The sequence below is a fragment of the Netta rufina genome (assembly GCF_964035555.1).
Source record: "Netta rufina genome assembly, chromosome: 1".
Taxonomy (NCBI): Eukaryota; Metazoa; Chordata; class Aves; order Anseriformes; family Anatidae; genus Netta; species Netta rufina.
The window spans coordinates 150,654,252-150,669,897 of record NC_140123.1 but is presented as its reverse complement, the minus strand read 5'-3'; the positions used below and the strand labels follow the sequence as shown (position 1 = coordinate 150,669,897).

Sequence of the window (15,646 nt, the reverse complement as noted above, 5' to 3'; positions counted from 1 at the left end):
GAGCAGAAGGGAGAGGGGATACTAGCAGCTTTCCAAATAAAATCCTACATGTGCACTCAGATGTACTTGCATGCTCAGATGGCAGAACCCTGCCCAATGTAAACATCACATGAGCCAACGGAGAAGACATGACATAATTTTTTCTATTTTTATTGCTGATCCCAACCCTTCTTTGTTCTCTTTTATTCCCTACACCCACCCCTGAAATTAGAGGAGAAAGGGCGCTTTATGAATAGATGGACTTTGTGAGTTGTACCCAAGAGTTGGCCCCTGTTCCCCCTCGCCTTCCCCCACCACTGCTGATGGGAGGGGAATGGGAGCTGCCGAGGGACAGCTCACACTCATGCTAAAGGCCAAAGCAGTTGGCGTGGAAAAAGAAACAACCCTCATCTTTCTTAGAACTCAAATGTTTTCAGCATCTGAATGTGTTCACGTATTCAGGCTTGCAGGTGCAGCTTTTTTACATGCATATGAGTCTATGCACATCCACACGTACACAGTGGGGGGAAAAATAAAATAAAAATAAAAGGAAGGTTTAAAAGTTACTGCTATTAGGCAGCAAAAGTGGGTCAGATCTGAGGAATTCTGCCTGGCCTCTATTTCGGACCATACGGGTCCCAATGAAGAGCTACTAGCTAATTGTCCTGACACCTGGACAGTCTTCATTGGACCTGTTTATCTTCCCATTGGCATGGGCATGAAAGCTACTAAATGAAAGTAAACTATTTCAGATACAATGGCTGGAAATGAATACTAATGAGGAGTTCCTTCTTCTGTCTTTCAGGTCACAACTCCGAATTTCCCGGTAGTGGTCAAGCTGGGACATGCTCACGCTGGAATGGGGAAGGTAAGTAAAAGTTAAAATACATATGCTTCAGGAAAGAGTATGCTATGCGGCACAGCATCCCTGCGATCGTACCCTGTGTGTGGCCGGATGGTGAAGGGCTTAGACGTGCCCCCGGCCTATCTGGGTGGCTCTGGATGCTGCTGGGGGAGAAGGGGCCTGCTGCTGCCGCCCTGCACTGGGAGCCGGGCAGCCATGTTGGCTTGCAGGCTACCGGGTTGCAGGAGGGGGGTCGTGAAGAGTGGGGGGAAAGCTGGCTGGGCTGAAGTCATTAGGCTCGTCTTTTATACATTTTATTCTCTCCCGAAAGTGGTGATGTTGTTTATTCAAGCACCTGCAATGCACAGCTACACCCCACAGTTCTCACAATGAGGCACAGCAGCACTGGTCCTTCTGTGCGCATGATGATGAACTTATTCAACAAAGTGGGAGCCTTTCAGTTATTTTTTTTTTCCTCCTTGCTAGGAAGAACAAGACTTTACAAAGCAGAGTGGCTGGTCGCCTGCCAAGGAATCCTGAAAAACAGTTCGCTCCCCAGAAGGACCTGTTTGTTTTTCCCAGGCTCGCTGGGATCTTTATTCCCCCAGTGAATTACCAGCCCCTGTTTCTGGGGGTGTCTGGGCTCCCTTTTCAGTGAGGCTTCGCCAGCACGTCCCTGCTGTGCTTTTGCCTCCTTTCCTTGCATATACCTCTTTAAAAAACACCCTCTATCTGTCTAAAACGTGATTTGTTCAAAATTAGGGAATTCTGGTGTATCATCTCTGAATCCAAATGGGTGGTATTTGAACTTTGTGACTGACACCCCTCTCACAGCACTTTCCTAGAGCAGACCAGACTTCTGCCTGCCTCACACTCTCTTTGCCTGAAAATTATACATAGGTACAACTGACCTAAAGCTGGGTACAGCTTGTTTGCTTGCGCTTCATAAACAGAAATTCTTTCTGGCTTCCTGGATTGCACACAGGAGCTCTCATGATCATTCTTGCTTTGGTTGCAATGCTCCCCTGTCTAGATGGTAGCTGCCAGAGAGGAAGTGGGCTCACATCCCTGGGCAAAGTGGTGGAGGTGGCTTACAGAATTAAAGCACATGCATTTAAACAAGCAGGAAAAGTTTGCTAAAATATTGGTGTTCCGTATACTAAACACACGGGGGGGTCATTGAATGAGACTACATGCAGACCATGTAGAGCTGCTTTCAGGGCAAGCTGTTGAACATGTCCCCAAGAAGGATTTCATTAGCAAAATCCAAACAGGACAAACCAGGAGGAAGAGGCTTCTCCCTGATGAAGGGTTTCAAGTTCCCTGAGGCCCCAGTGGGTATCTTAGTCCTACTGCAATCCTGGACCTCTCTGACTACTCTGCAGTTTCATCTGTAACGTAGGGAGAGCTTCATGTGTCTCTCTTGTGCAACAAGGATGCTTGGGTGGCTACAGAAATGAGGGAAGAATAGAATCAAAGGAAAGTGCCCCAACCTAAACAGCGTTTCCAGACAAAACTGTCCGCAGAATATTTAACTGGTGTCTTCTGCACAAGACAGCAGATCTTCTTCCACCTCTCACTTTCTCTCCCATTTTATTCTCATGATACTGATTTTTGCTGTCACAAGTTACAGGGAAAGGGGCTTTCTATTGTGCACAATTCAGTGCACAATTGTATGCAATGGTACAAGGGGGTTACGCAGGAAGTCATTCCGGATGCAGATAGGCTGACAGCCAGGGTCCTAGAAGAAAGAACTGGTCTGAGGCCAAGTTTACTTTAGTCATTATGAAATTAGGGACTACTAGAAAAGTCTAAATGTGGATTTGGGCACAGAGTTTCAACACTGCTCTGTTCAGTAAATGGGGAAGGTAAAGGAAGGAAGGGCTGTTGACCTTACAGTTTAGGTTTGGGTTCTTCAGTTTAGGTTTCTTCCTGTCACAATCAGCCTGATGGAAAGTTGAGGCTCATTAAAGTAGTCTTCTTGAAGTCCCGCTTCATTTCATTGCATTGAGGAAAAAAAAAAAAAAAAAGAGAGAGAAGAGAGGAGGTGAAAATAAAATAAAGAACAAGTTGGTTGGTATAAAAAGCAAGTAACAGGAAATTGTTTTATTTTTAAGACAGTAGAGTTCAAGATCAAGTGGGGCTGATGGAAAGAAACCACAGAAAATGACAGGAGAAATACAGATAAGCAGAACTATGGGTTTTCTAGAAAAACAACACTTTTACATTAAAAAAAAAAAAAAAAGGAGGGGGGAAGAAAGAAAGAGAGAAAGAGAGGAAGAGAGGAAGAGAGGAAGAGAGGAAGAGAGGAAGAGAGGAAGAGAGGAAGAGAGGAAGAGAGGAAGAGAGGAAGAGAGGAAGAGAGGAAGAGAGGAAGAGAGGAAGAGAGGAAGGAAGGAAGGAAGGAAGGAAGGAAGGAAGGAAGGAAGGAAGGAAGGAAGGAAGGAAGGAAGGAAGGAAGGAAGGAAGGAAGGAAGGAAGGAAGGAAGGAAGGAAGGAAGGAAGGAAGGAAGGAAGGAAGGAGGAGAGAAAGAGAAAGAAAGAGAAAGAAAGAGAGCAAGAGAGCAAGAAAGAGAGCAAGAAAGGAAGGAAGGAAGAAAGGAAGAAAGAAAGGAAGAAAGGAAGAAAATAGAATTATCAAATGTCCTTTTAAGAAACCCAGAAGAGGAACATTTCCAGGAGACATTATGGTGGTTTTAACCATTACAACATAAAAGCAATAATCAGTGACAATAAGGAGATTACAGAGAGGTAAAGGATTTCTTTGCATTGGTCTTCAGAAGTAGAGATGACAAGAAAATAGCAGGTCTTTAGTTCTAAATATACATAATAAGAAAAGAGAGAGGTTTGCTTTCGGTTTGGATGAGTGTTAAAAAGTAAGCATTAATAGAGCACCTACATCAGGTCATGTTTTGTATAGAAGCAGTGACTGAAGAAACAAAAGATAAAATAACCAGCCTATTAGCCAAAGTACACATGTGAGTATTAAAAATAGTACTTACTGCAGCAAATGATGCCAAGATAGAGAGCCATGTACCGGTACCTGTAATGGGTGCTTCAAAGGATTCAGATTACAATCTCATTACCAGGAGAAATTGTCAAAGAAGTACTTATATTTTTCTTTTTATTAATGATAAAATCACATGTAATGGGAGGCACCAAGACTTAGAAGAATGAGCAAAGACTGGAAGTCCAGACACTGTTATTCTTTATTTGTACTGAGGTAGTGGCCAGAAGCCAAACTCTGGACAAAGAAAAGGCATCTTCCCCAGCAAGCTCCACCACTGACCTGCAGGCAGATTTGTGTCATTTCACAGTTCTTCATCTTCTCTGTGTTACGGACCAGAGTGCTATAATGATTACTGGTAATTCATGTTCATAAGGCTCTTGGCACTCTCAGAAGTGCTGAGTGTTTATTATTTTGTAATAATGGCTAGAAAGAGCATAATTAAAATATTCAGACTATCATTTTCACATATCCTTTGTTTTCACAACATTTTCACTAAATTCGCTCACCACGTTTTTTAATGAAAGGGTTGAACAGAGAATCCTCAAACCTAAAATAAAAAATAACTGCATTAGGACTTGTAAGAAAGAGGCTCTGTTGATTGTCTTTAGCTTGGAAGTGGACCAGTCAAGGTCAGAACCAAGAAGGGTGGCAGCGTACCATTAGTGACAGAAAAGCTCTTGTCATGCGATGCATGTGTGTAAGGTGCAGGTTGGAGATGAATAAAACCACAATAAAAGGCATCTTTTGAACTTTCTGTTGAGAAATCCAGAAACAGTAGCTGTGTTGTTTGACCTCAGTGCTGGGGAAACTCATGGAGCAGATTATCTTGAGTGTCATCACGCGCCACTTACAAGGCAAGCAGGTGATCAGGCCCAGTCAGCATGGGTTTATGAAAGGCAGGTCCTGCTTGATGAACCTGATCTCCTTCTATGACAAAGTGACGCACTTGGTGGATGAGGGAAAGGCTGTGGATGTGGTCTACCTTGACTCCAGCAAGGCTTTTGACACCGTTTCCCACAGCATTCTCCTCAAGAAACTGGCTGCTCATGGCTTGGACTGGCGCACGCTTCGTTGGGTTAGAAACTGGCTGGATAGCCGGGCCCAAAGAGTTGTGGTAAATGGAGTCAAATCCAGTTGGAGGCCGGTCACTAGTGGCGTTCCCCAGGGCTCAGTACTGGGGCCAGTTCTCTTTAATATCTTTACTGATGATCTGGATGAGGGCATTGAGTGCACCCTCAGTAAGTTCGCAGATGACACCAAGCTAGGGACGTGTGTCGATCTGCTTGAGGGTAGGAAGGCTCTGCAGGAGGATCTGGATAGGCTGCAGTGATGGGCTGAGGCCAACTGCATGAAGCTTAACAAGGCCAAGTGCCGGGTCCTGCACCTGGGGCGCAATAACCCCAAGCAGAGCTACGGGCTGGGAGATGAGTGGTTGGAGAGCTGCCAGGCAGAGAAGGACCTGGGAGTGATGGTGGATAGTCGGCTGAATATGAGCCAGCAGTGTGCTCAGGTGGCCAAGAAGGCCAACGGCATCCTGGCTTGCGTAAGAAACAGTGTGACCAGCAGGGCTAGGGAAGTGATTGTCCCTCTGTACTCGGCTCTGGTGAGGCCACACCTCAAGTACTGTGTTCAGTTTTGGGCCCCTTGCTACAAGAAGGACATCGAGGTGCTCGAGAGAGTCCAAAGAAGGGCGACAAAGCTGGTGAGGGGTCTGGAGAACAAGTCCTACGAGGAGCGGCTGAGGGAGCTGGGCTTGTTCAGCCTGGAGAAAAGGAGGCTCAGGGGCAACCTTATCGCTCTCTATAAGTACATTAAAGGAGGTTGTAGAGAGGTGGGGGTTGGTCTATTCTCCTAGTGACAGGACGAGGGGGAACGGGCTAAACTTGCACCAGGGGTGTTTTCGGTTGGATATTAGGAAGAACTTTTTTACTGAGAGGGTTGTGAGGCATTGGAATGGGCTGCCCAGGATAGTGGTGGAGTCACCATCCCTGGAGGTCTTTAAAAGACGTTTAGATGTTGAACTTAGCGATATGGGTTAGTTGAGGACTTGTTAGTGTTAGGTCAGAGGCTGGACTCGATGATCTTGAGGTCTCTTCCAACCTAGACAACTCTGAGATTCTGTGATTCTGTGTGACTTGAACAGAGACACCAGGAATAGCCTTCACCAGGAGAGACAAAGGGGCCCCAGACAATCTACTCATCTAAAATCAGGACATATGCCCCTCAGCCCCTCCCATGACCCTTATTACCCCCTGCCAAATTTTGAAGTCACCCCATAGCTCATTGGCACTGGAGGACATAACAAGTGCTCTGTGCTGCTAGTCCAATACCCGATCGATACAGATGCAATATCAGAAATATTACTTAGACAATATTTTACAATGGAGTCAGCAGAGAAAGACCCTTTTCTTTTCAATGAAAATCACAGAAGGACACTGAGAGGAGAGGTCCTTCCTCACAAAGCACTGAACTGTTGTTCATGCAGCAATTCACAAGAGGTTAAGACATTTTTAAGCATTGTACAGTTTGAGCCTATTTACCCCAGATGTGGTTGGGGGGTCTTTGTTGAACAGGGTGAGCGCTACAGTGAGAAAGGAATAACACTTCTTCCTGACTCCAGAGCTCATAATGCCAGAGCCCATTGCAAGAAATAAAGCTCTTAGTGTGTTAATATCTGACATTTGTGCGCTAACATGACCCTTAAGTGCCCTAGGAACAGAGCCCAGCACTGCAAATTCACTCAAAGAGTCTCTTCACCTCTTCCTGATCAGATCATGAGAAAGAAACAACTGCCAGATCTGCAAAGAGAGAAAAACTGTTTCTATGCATGTGGCTATATATATATTTATATAAATTTAATAAATAGATATATGTTTTTTGCTACTCTTGCTTTATTTTTAGACCTCTCTAATTAGGCCAATTTAAGAGTCACCTCCTCTCCATGCCTGCCCCACAATTATGAAAACACCTCCCCAGTACAAATCCTGGCTCAGACGAATTTATTACATTGTAGAAGAAAAACTTGTTGTTCATAATAATGTGGTCAGAGTTATTTTCTCTTTTACTGGATGGGAAAGACTTTTTTTTTTTCTGGTATAAACATAGCACAAGCTGAACAGAGCCACTATGTAAAGTAAAAATACCACAAGCTTTTTATCAGGAAGGACAGTTCATCACCTTGTCTCTCTCTCTGAGACTTGAAATAGAATGTTCTAAAAGTAAGAGCTTTGAAAACCCAGCGCACTGAAGAGGAAAGGAAGAGGAAAGGGTTGCCTTGGCTTGTCAAGAAACAAATATTTTCATTTACAGAGGACAAATAATGACTTGACATGTAACTTTCAGAACAGAGCAGCCCAATCACTGCATTCCCACTGACCCATCTTGAAAATAGCAAGAGCATCCTCATTTCCTGCGCAGCAGCCTTGAACCTTTTGCTGGACACGGAAAATGGTGACTGACCCAGGGTACTGGGGACCAAAGCTGCCAAGACCCATGGCTGATAGTTGTTCATTGGGAAGTTAATAGGGATTATAAATCTGAATGCATTAAAGACAGCATAACATTTGGAGAGCTTCAGTCTGAAAATAATCAGGAAGCGCGGATGCTGTTGTATATTTATTATTTTGAGGTGGGTCAAAGGATTAACCACATTTAGTTAGGCCTAAACCACATATGTGTCAATTGGATCAGGTATCTTCTGAGGAGAGTTTAACTTGGGGTAGAGGGAAGGAGAGGCTGAGGAAGCTCTCTGTGCAGAGCTGTTCCTCCAGACCCAGTGTCCCCAAATAGCAAAGTCACTTCAGAAAAGCCAAGCGCAGTTTGAGATGGATGAAAAATCCCAAGCTCTGTGTGGCCAAGACAGCTCCTCTAGAGGAAAGCACTCAATGTGTATTTTCACAAGCCTACCGAGACTCAGTTAAACACCACAGAGCAAAGCCCAGCCCTGGCTCAGCCTTGGACATTTACTTTGCAGCTGAACCTGTCTCTAAACCCAGTTTGGACAGAGAAACTGCTTCTGCAAGCCATCTCCCGGGTGGTGTGGGATTAACCTGTGAGGCTGAGTTAACTCTGGATGACACTCAGAGAGGGCAACACGAGGGCAGCCCTAGCAAACTTCTGTAATTATGCCACTTTGGCTGACTTTTTATTATCATTATTGTGGCTACAAAACTAATGAAAGCAAAAGGGCACAGCAAGGCAATACCTGCACTGCTTAGGTTGGAGATGAGTGAGGAGGACCCAGCCTTGGGATCCTGGTGTGCAGGAAGATGTGGCGTGTATATGAGGCAGTGGATTTGGGGACTACGAGACAGAGGAAACAGAAGTTTTTGCCCAAGTCTGCTCAAGGGGCAGTAAGATCAATGCCTCTTGGGAAAGCTGAGGGTGGAAATTGTCGCAGTATCATCTTCTGAGGTGCCACCAGCAAAGGGTTGGTCACCTCTGTGTGAGCGTGTCCCCAAGGATCCAGGTCCCTCTCCTGCAGCCACAGGGAGCATGCTGGGCACTGCCGGCACCTGGGTGAGAGAAGAGAGCCAGAAGGGAAGCAGCGACTCTCCCGAGGAGCTTTCTTGCTCAGAAAAGGCATTTGTCAACACGCTGGCCCAAGCTCTTCACAACAGGTCACTAAAACTCTACAGCAAACAGCAGCTGATGGCCCCAGAATGAGCCTATTGCTGCTCAAACAGCCAGCACAGCTAAGCAAACAGCCCGGCGGGGCAAGGGCTCTATTTGCCCTCGCTGTTTGCACTCCTCTATGCAGCTAATGGGATACTGCATTTATCCTAAGAAGGATGCAAAAAAAAGAGAGACAAAATAGCTTCCTATTGATTCCTTTCCAACTTCTTTCTTTTCTCACTTCCATGTTTTTTGGCCAACCTGCCGTTTTAGAAGGCAGATTTATCCCTTATTGGGTAAATTGGTAACTGTTTGCTCTGTAATGATTTTTAACAGTCCTGTCTTAAATAATGCCCTCTGGTGTCATGCCACATACACCCTGCCTTTGGTTCTCTTTTTTTTCTCTCCTGTTAGGAGAATGGAGATTTTATTGACATGTAAAATGGTTACAAGGCAGGAGGAAATGAATTATAAAAAAATGTAAAAGTAGAAAGCTAATAAAATGGTGGACTTGATAGATAAGACAGGAAAATAAATCTAATTTGACTGTAACTGGAGTGCTTCCTGTTTATGAAGTAATAACCGTATCCTGGACTAAGCCAGCATTAACCCAGGACACAGTTGTTATTTTGTCAAATTTGGCTGGCTCTCACAATTAACAAGAGGCAGCTCAGATTTCAGCTTTGGTGTGGTGATTATTTTGATGCCTGGTGGGAAATAGGGCCTTGGCCTCCCAGAAGGGGACCTGGCGAGGTGCTTTCTCTAAGAAGTCCACGGGAAGGGCTGTGGCGAGGGCTGGGGAAGACAGCAAAGCTGTTTGCAGAGGATGGCACAGCGATGTAGCACCGGGGAAGTCAGCTGCTGTGTCCTTCATTTCTTACATTGCGTCCTACTTACCCAACCAAAAATCCTCCGGCCCATGGGAGAACACGTGTTTCATGTCCCTGCGGGGAGAGAGGAGGAAGGAAAGCACCCTTCCTTCCTACAGCACACCACTTCTTTGAGGAAAAAAACCATTTACGAGAAGAGCATCCAAGTCCCTTCTAGCAGTATGATCTAACTCCGGTCTGCGAGGGGAAGCGGCATCCCTTCCTCTGCCCCCAGACTGACGCTCTCGGGCTGGGAACAAAAATGCCTCGGCCGGGGCCCGGAGACATCTGTTGCACAAGCGCAGCAGCACTTTGTTTCAGATCCCACAGAGGTCCTGGTTCCAAGTAGGTCATTACGTAATGGCTTTTGTCTTTCCCCATCGCCAGCAGGGTCTGGGAGCCTGTGTCGTAACGCCCTGCAGTCCCTCCTGCCATCATCTCCACAGGGTGGGACGCTCCGGCTTGGTGTCACCCAGCAGTACCAGTGCTGCTCCTATCTCTGCAGCAAAAACACCCCATACCCATCCACCCTGCACTGCTCCCCCCAGGATTTTGTGAGCTGTGCCCAGGTTTGGAGCTCCCCCGGCATGGGGTGCTCCCCGTAAGGCACAGAGGGCAACGGCCCAGCTAGAAGCAAGGCTGCTCTCCTGCATGATGTAGAGACGTTCCCTTTACATTTCCGCTTTGGCTTTTTTAGTTCTTTTTATTTTTTTCCCCACCCACACACATGCCTGGAGTCCCCCTCTGCTCCTTTTCTCTGATGGCCCTGAATAGTAAGAGCCCAACCCTCACCGCAGCCACAGGGAGGAGCATGAGGGGCATTCCGCATTCAGCAAGGGAAGAAGCAGAGACCAGACATTTTTCTTTTTACTCAGGCATCTAGAGATGGTTATAGGTCAAAATAGCTGCATTTTTCACCTTTCCCACAACCTGTGCAGTTCTCAAGAGCTTCTCTGCACCAGGCTGTGGCTGAGTCCTTGGCTTCTGCTGTGGCTGAAGCTCACACAAAGGCATCTGAACAGCAAAACAGGTTAGCAGCAAACCTGCCCTCTGTTCTCTAGTGAAGATGGCTCCTGCCCTCTCATGGCTGCAGGCAGATATGGAAAACCACGTGTTTGTTCTTCGCAGAGAAACACCAAATGCCACTGCATGCAGTTTCCTTCAGCCGGCTCCGCGCAGTCTGGCATCTCCCTCCTTCAGCACACACACACCGACACAACCACGGAGCTCTTCTGGGGCAAAGCCCGTCTGGCTGCTACAGACGAGCAAAGTGGGGCTGCCATCCCCGGCTGTGATCTCGAGATGTTACCTTTTTTTTTTGGATAAGGTTCAAAGCATTACTCATAAATGAACCCAAATCTGTGAAAAGTGAGCTTCTCAGAAAGTTCTCCAGTTCGTAGGTTATCGCCCTCATCTCCAAGTGTGACTCAAGCCCAACGCCCAACCAGCTGTCCCACGCACGCACCATGGCATCCTGCTCACACCGATCCCCCCAAAATCCTGGGCTGCCCCAGAGACAGCCTCTTCCTTCAGAGCTTGCTTCCCTCCAGGAGACCTGCACTTCTCCTCAAGGACAGTCTGGATGGGGGCAATGTGAAATGCCAGGGAACGGAAGCCTAGAAGTGGCAGGCGACCAGCTCGCTTGTTGATTTCCCGGCCACCCAAAATGCTCTGTTTTCATCCGTCCCGACATGGGAAATAGCAGTTTCAAAGTTTGAATGAAGTAATGCCCCTTAAGAGATGAAATATTTTTTTGAAGCATCATAAAAGCAATGAGCGTTAGCAAGAGCCATCTGGTCCAAGTTCTAGCTGCCTGCTTGGTGCCAGGTTTGCCAGGGCTCATGCATGAGGAAGGAGAAAGGGGTTCATTTGCTCTGGGCTAGGTTCGTTGGGGAATTTCTCTCTCATGCAATCTCTGCTCTGTTCTCAGCTCTGTGTTTTTCTACAGACATTGTGTGACACAGTCACGGAAATGACTTCCACTCACAAAGTATTCCTGTTCTTTTTGCACTTGTCTTGTTTTTGCTGTATTTTTGGCAATCAAGGTCAAGGTTGAGAACCAGCATGATTTCCGGGACATGGCAAGCATCGTAGCCATGGCAAGAACCTACGCCACTGCCGAGCCATTCATCGACTCCAAGTATGACATCCGAATCCAGAAAATCGGCAACAATTACAAGGCTTACATGTGAGTGCGCGGCTATGCCAGGGTGAGACGTGGGCAGGGGTGGGGGGAGACATTGCTGTGGGTGCAATTCATTCAGAGTCTGCTCTGGGCAGAGTAGGAGGCTGACTTAATTCCCTTGAAAAATAGCCCTGCTGTTCATCTCCCACCTCTGAACCCAGATCCCGCTTCCACTGATCATCCTCATTACTCATCATCAGCTCATTGTTTTGGAAGATAAATCTCCCTCTACCTGTTGCTGAGCTTCAGTTAGTTCCCACTGTAAAACCCTGCTGTGCTGTCACCTACCACCTCCACCTCCCCTTGTGACAGGGCTCATCCTACCCAGCAGTTTAGCAAAATCCTCTGGCTCTCAGTGCCCTCCTGAGGAAACTGAGCCCACCACCCTCCCTGCCAGCGGGGGCAATAAAAAGGAGGGGTGTCCCAACAGCCTCAGGGAGCTGAGAAGTTTGGAAGAGGCGGTTGTAACTCATGGAGTCCTACAGTGTCCAAGCCACAGCAACACCCTGTCTTCTCCCCAGACAGAGATCGTGGCACTGTCCTTACACAAGGGCATGAGGAGCATGCAGCACCATGCACAGGTGGCCTCACTTGGCCACCATACAGGGTTTCCAGGAGCATTTTGCATGATTGCTCCCTGGAGCATACAAAGAAGGGGAAGGTAAAGGAGAGGTATTTCTGCAGGTGGCCCAGTGCTCCTCCCTGCTCTGCAAGGGAGTGAGAGAGGCGGGACAAGGGCAACCCTCAGCACTGGGGTGTTTAAAAATATAAAACAGTGCTCAGCCAAACTTCAGCAGTCGTCAAGCTCAATTAAGGATGTAACCACACGGCTCAATAAAACACCTGTTTCTGCTTACTGCAAACCAGTAGACAAAGCTAAGCCAAATAGCGCAGCTTCTCCAGGAATACCACTCCTTATGCAGCCACAAAATGCTGGACAAGTGGCCAGCCCTGGCAGCACATTCTTCAGGTCACCAGATAACATCTCACATGTTACCTAAGACCTGCAACAGCGTGAGTTTTGGATCCATGCTTACCAACCCCCAGGCCATCTAGCTCTGGCACAAACATCGTTACATAAGATAATCAAATGGACCTGATCACATATTTTTTGGTTCTAGTTGCCTGGCTGGATTCCTGACACGGAGGTATTTAAGCAAACTAGATAATGACTGAGCTGCATTCTTCATGGGAAGGACTTTTGGAACACTCAGCTGCTTCATGTGAACCCAATGAGAGAAAAATTGTTTTAAACCTGATCGGGTCAACAACAACTCAAACTGGCCAAAGGAAGGAAGGTTTAAAGTGTCCATTAAAATTCCCTGTTCCTGCCAACCTACCCAGCCTTGGCTCCAGAGCCCACTCCCACACCGCCTCTACGTGAAACAAAGGCCCAGTTAGGCTGATCATATCCTCTCCCTGTTTATTATTCGCACTCACCACACTCTCATCCAGACAGGGATCAGAAATAATACCAGATGATTGAGAAAAGAAAGCAGTCACACTAAGAGCTAATCCCATTTGGGAATATAGCTGTGCAAACAATTGTTTGCTAAATGAAATACGTTTTCACACACAAAAAAAAAAAAAAAAAAAAAAAAAAAAAAAAACAGCCATGAACGGGAAACACCTTAATGAGAAATTAAGCTTATTAGCAAAGGAAGCAAACAGCAAAATTCACCAAGTGACTTGCTAACCCAGAGTATTTACTTATGTTGAGAGAGCCGTTTGTGGAAGTGAGCCTGGGGATCGGCGTAGCCAGTTTGATCGTGGGCTGCCCCTTCTGTACCAGTGTCAGACAGAAGAGAAGGTTCTTTCTATGATATCATGAGTTCCTATTATGTCAGAGGGCAGAGGTAGAAGCACCAAAATATCAGGGCTCTCATTGGTGTCTCACATAGAAGACTCAAATTCATTAGTCATGCTAGCAAATCGCAGCCTTAAAGCAATTACAGCATGCGTCAGACTAAGATAATTGCTTTGATCTGTGAGCCATGGAATCTACCCAGGATTTCTATACCTTCACCCACACATATAGGCTTTAAAAAAAACCCTTCCTTCTGAGAACAGACTGTATATCAACATTTCTGCAGAATATGTTTACTTAGCACGCATCTGCCCGAGGGAGGATACTGCAGGGTGACTCATTCCTCTCCGCCCCAGATGTTCAATGCACTTCCTTCCAGCCCATGACCCAAGGCTTGAGTTCAGTTTCCCATTGACTTCAGTGCAGTGACTCCAGATTTACACTACTAACAAACACCTACTTAGCCCATGCCTTGGGCCAGTTACAAAACAGCAGATAAGTAGCATGTGATACATGCCTAAAATTCCACCAAATATAATGGACCGACATTGTACTACTGGTGAGGAGAAAACATGAATACTACTCATGTGGCTGAAGAAATTGTGGGAGAAATTATACACCCCCACATTCCTCCTTCTCAAGTCAGAGTAAGGGGTTCATTTCCAGTTAAGACTTTGAAATACTTTGTCAAACTGTATAGCTGTGGTTTGGTTTACTCACGGATGGCTCAGCTGCTTACATTTGGTATGCCAGGTACATTTTCTGAACACTGGTATTCAATCATATTGTTACTGTTCAGACTCCAGGAGTTCTCATCAGTGCTAATGGCATTCTAGGTGCCACCTGCCGCTATGGTGGCATCTATATGATAATAAAGCATCGGTCTTCCCATTATAGAACTGAAAAACGTAATCCTAAGAATCACGTATCAAAAGAAAAAGAGATTTGAACACTGTCCTTATAGGGTATCAAGGATTCACAACAACCAAACCTCAAGGAGGTATCCATACTTTTGCTTAGAAAGTAGGGCAGGAAGGTGGATGTTGGGTGAAGGGAACAAAAGGCAAGAGTCAATTATATGAAAACACAATTATTCAAAACAGTAATTAGGCTCCTTTGGCCCTCCTCCCACACTTTTAAATATGGGTTACAAAGACTGTTTAAATTTCACAGCAACTATGCATACCACTTAAGAAGAGAAATCAGGAAAAGGACACCAGGCTGTCCTTCACCAGAATAAAAGGAGGTGGTAGGGAGGGTTCCAAAACCTCCTGTTGAAAATGCTTGATACCTCCTACTAATATATATACTCCCCTCCTAAATCTCTGCCTAAATATCTTTCAATGTAGAGATTCTCCCTGGATGTATGCTGTCAGCTTGCTGACTTTTATTAGATTGTACACTATGCCAGGATTATCTGGACAGTGTTGTCAAAGCAAGCTGTCCAAAGTCTGCCCCATGCCTAGGGGCATGGCAAGGAAATTTTTCATCTCTTAATGGATGATGGTGAAACTCAAGATATGCCAGCAACAGTACCATTTTGGGGAAATTAATCATCAGTTGCAGCTAATGAGGCTCAAACCATTTTGCAATAGTAAATTCTCCAAGTCCAAACATAGTAAGCCACAGTAAGATCAATGAAAATCCAGTGGAAAAGAGGATGTAAGCATATTTCCTAAGATTACTGTGCAACTGAAGTCAAAGTTAGGGAGACCTGAGTGCTAAACTGACATTTGTGGAACTGCTTAGTCAGATGTTTGCACAGAGTGTTGCTCAGCCACAGACGGAGGATGCTACGATTGCTGAACACAAGGGTGATTATCCCAGAGACCTTCTACCAACATTTCAGCTCTCCTAGGCCAGATATATAAAGAAAGAAAGTACTCACAGAGCTGGATGTGTACTCAAGATTCCTTGGAGGTTTCCCTGCCTAACTCCTCACTCAGCCTTTCATGAGTTCGAACAACATATCCTGTATGGAGTGTTGTTGAGGCAGGATTTGGAAAGATTTCTATGAGGAAGTACCTCACCTCATCCCCTCCTGTACAAGCACTGAGTCAAGAATGAGGACTACAGTATGAGGGAGGATGGGGCAGGGATGTATTTTCATGTTCATGGTTATGTTTTTGGTTTGTTTTCCTAGGAGGACGTCTATCTCTGGAAACTGGAAGGCAAACACAGGTTCTGCAATGCTGGAACAGATTGCAATGACAGAGAGGTAAGGAAGAGGGTTTCACGACAGTACTAGCTATTCTTGGGTTAGAAGGGAGGAATTGTATTTTAGACTTCAGTTCATTGATAGAACTGGTAAGCGAGGTCTCTCGGGAGGCCGGATAAA

General features: G+C 45.9%; 1 protein-coding gene across 2 annotated transcripts in view; it reads left to right on the top strand.

Moving 5' to 3' along the window:
• The window catches only part of SYN3 (synapsin III), a gene marked incomplete at both ends in the record, with an annotated part of 168,787 nt that overhangs the window by 137,049 nt on the left and 16,092 nt on the right, over window positions 1-15,646 (top strand). For both annotated transcript variants that reach the window (XM_084299840.1, XM_084299839.1), the window contains 3 exons: window positions 785-847; window positions 11,362-11,504; window positions 15,452-15,526. In XM_084299840.1, coding sequence (XP_084155966.1) covers window positions 785-847; window positions 11,362-11,504; window positions 15,452-15,526 — 281 coding nt within the window. The remainder of the gene's footprint in view (window positions 1-784; window positions 848-11,361; window positions 11,505-15,451; window positions 15,527-15,646) is intronic.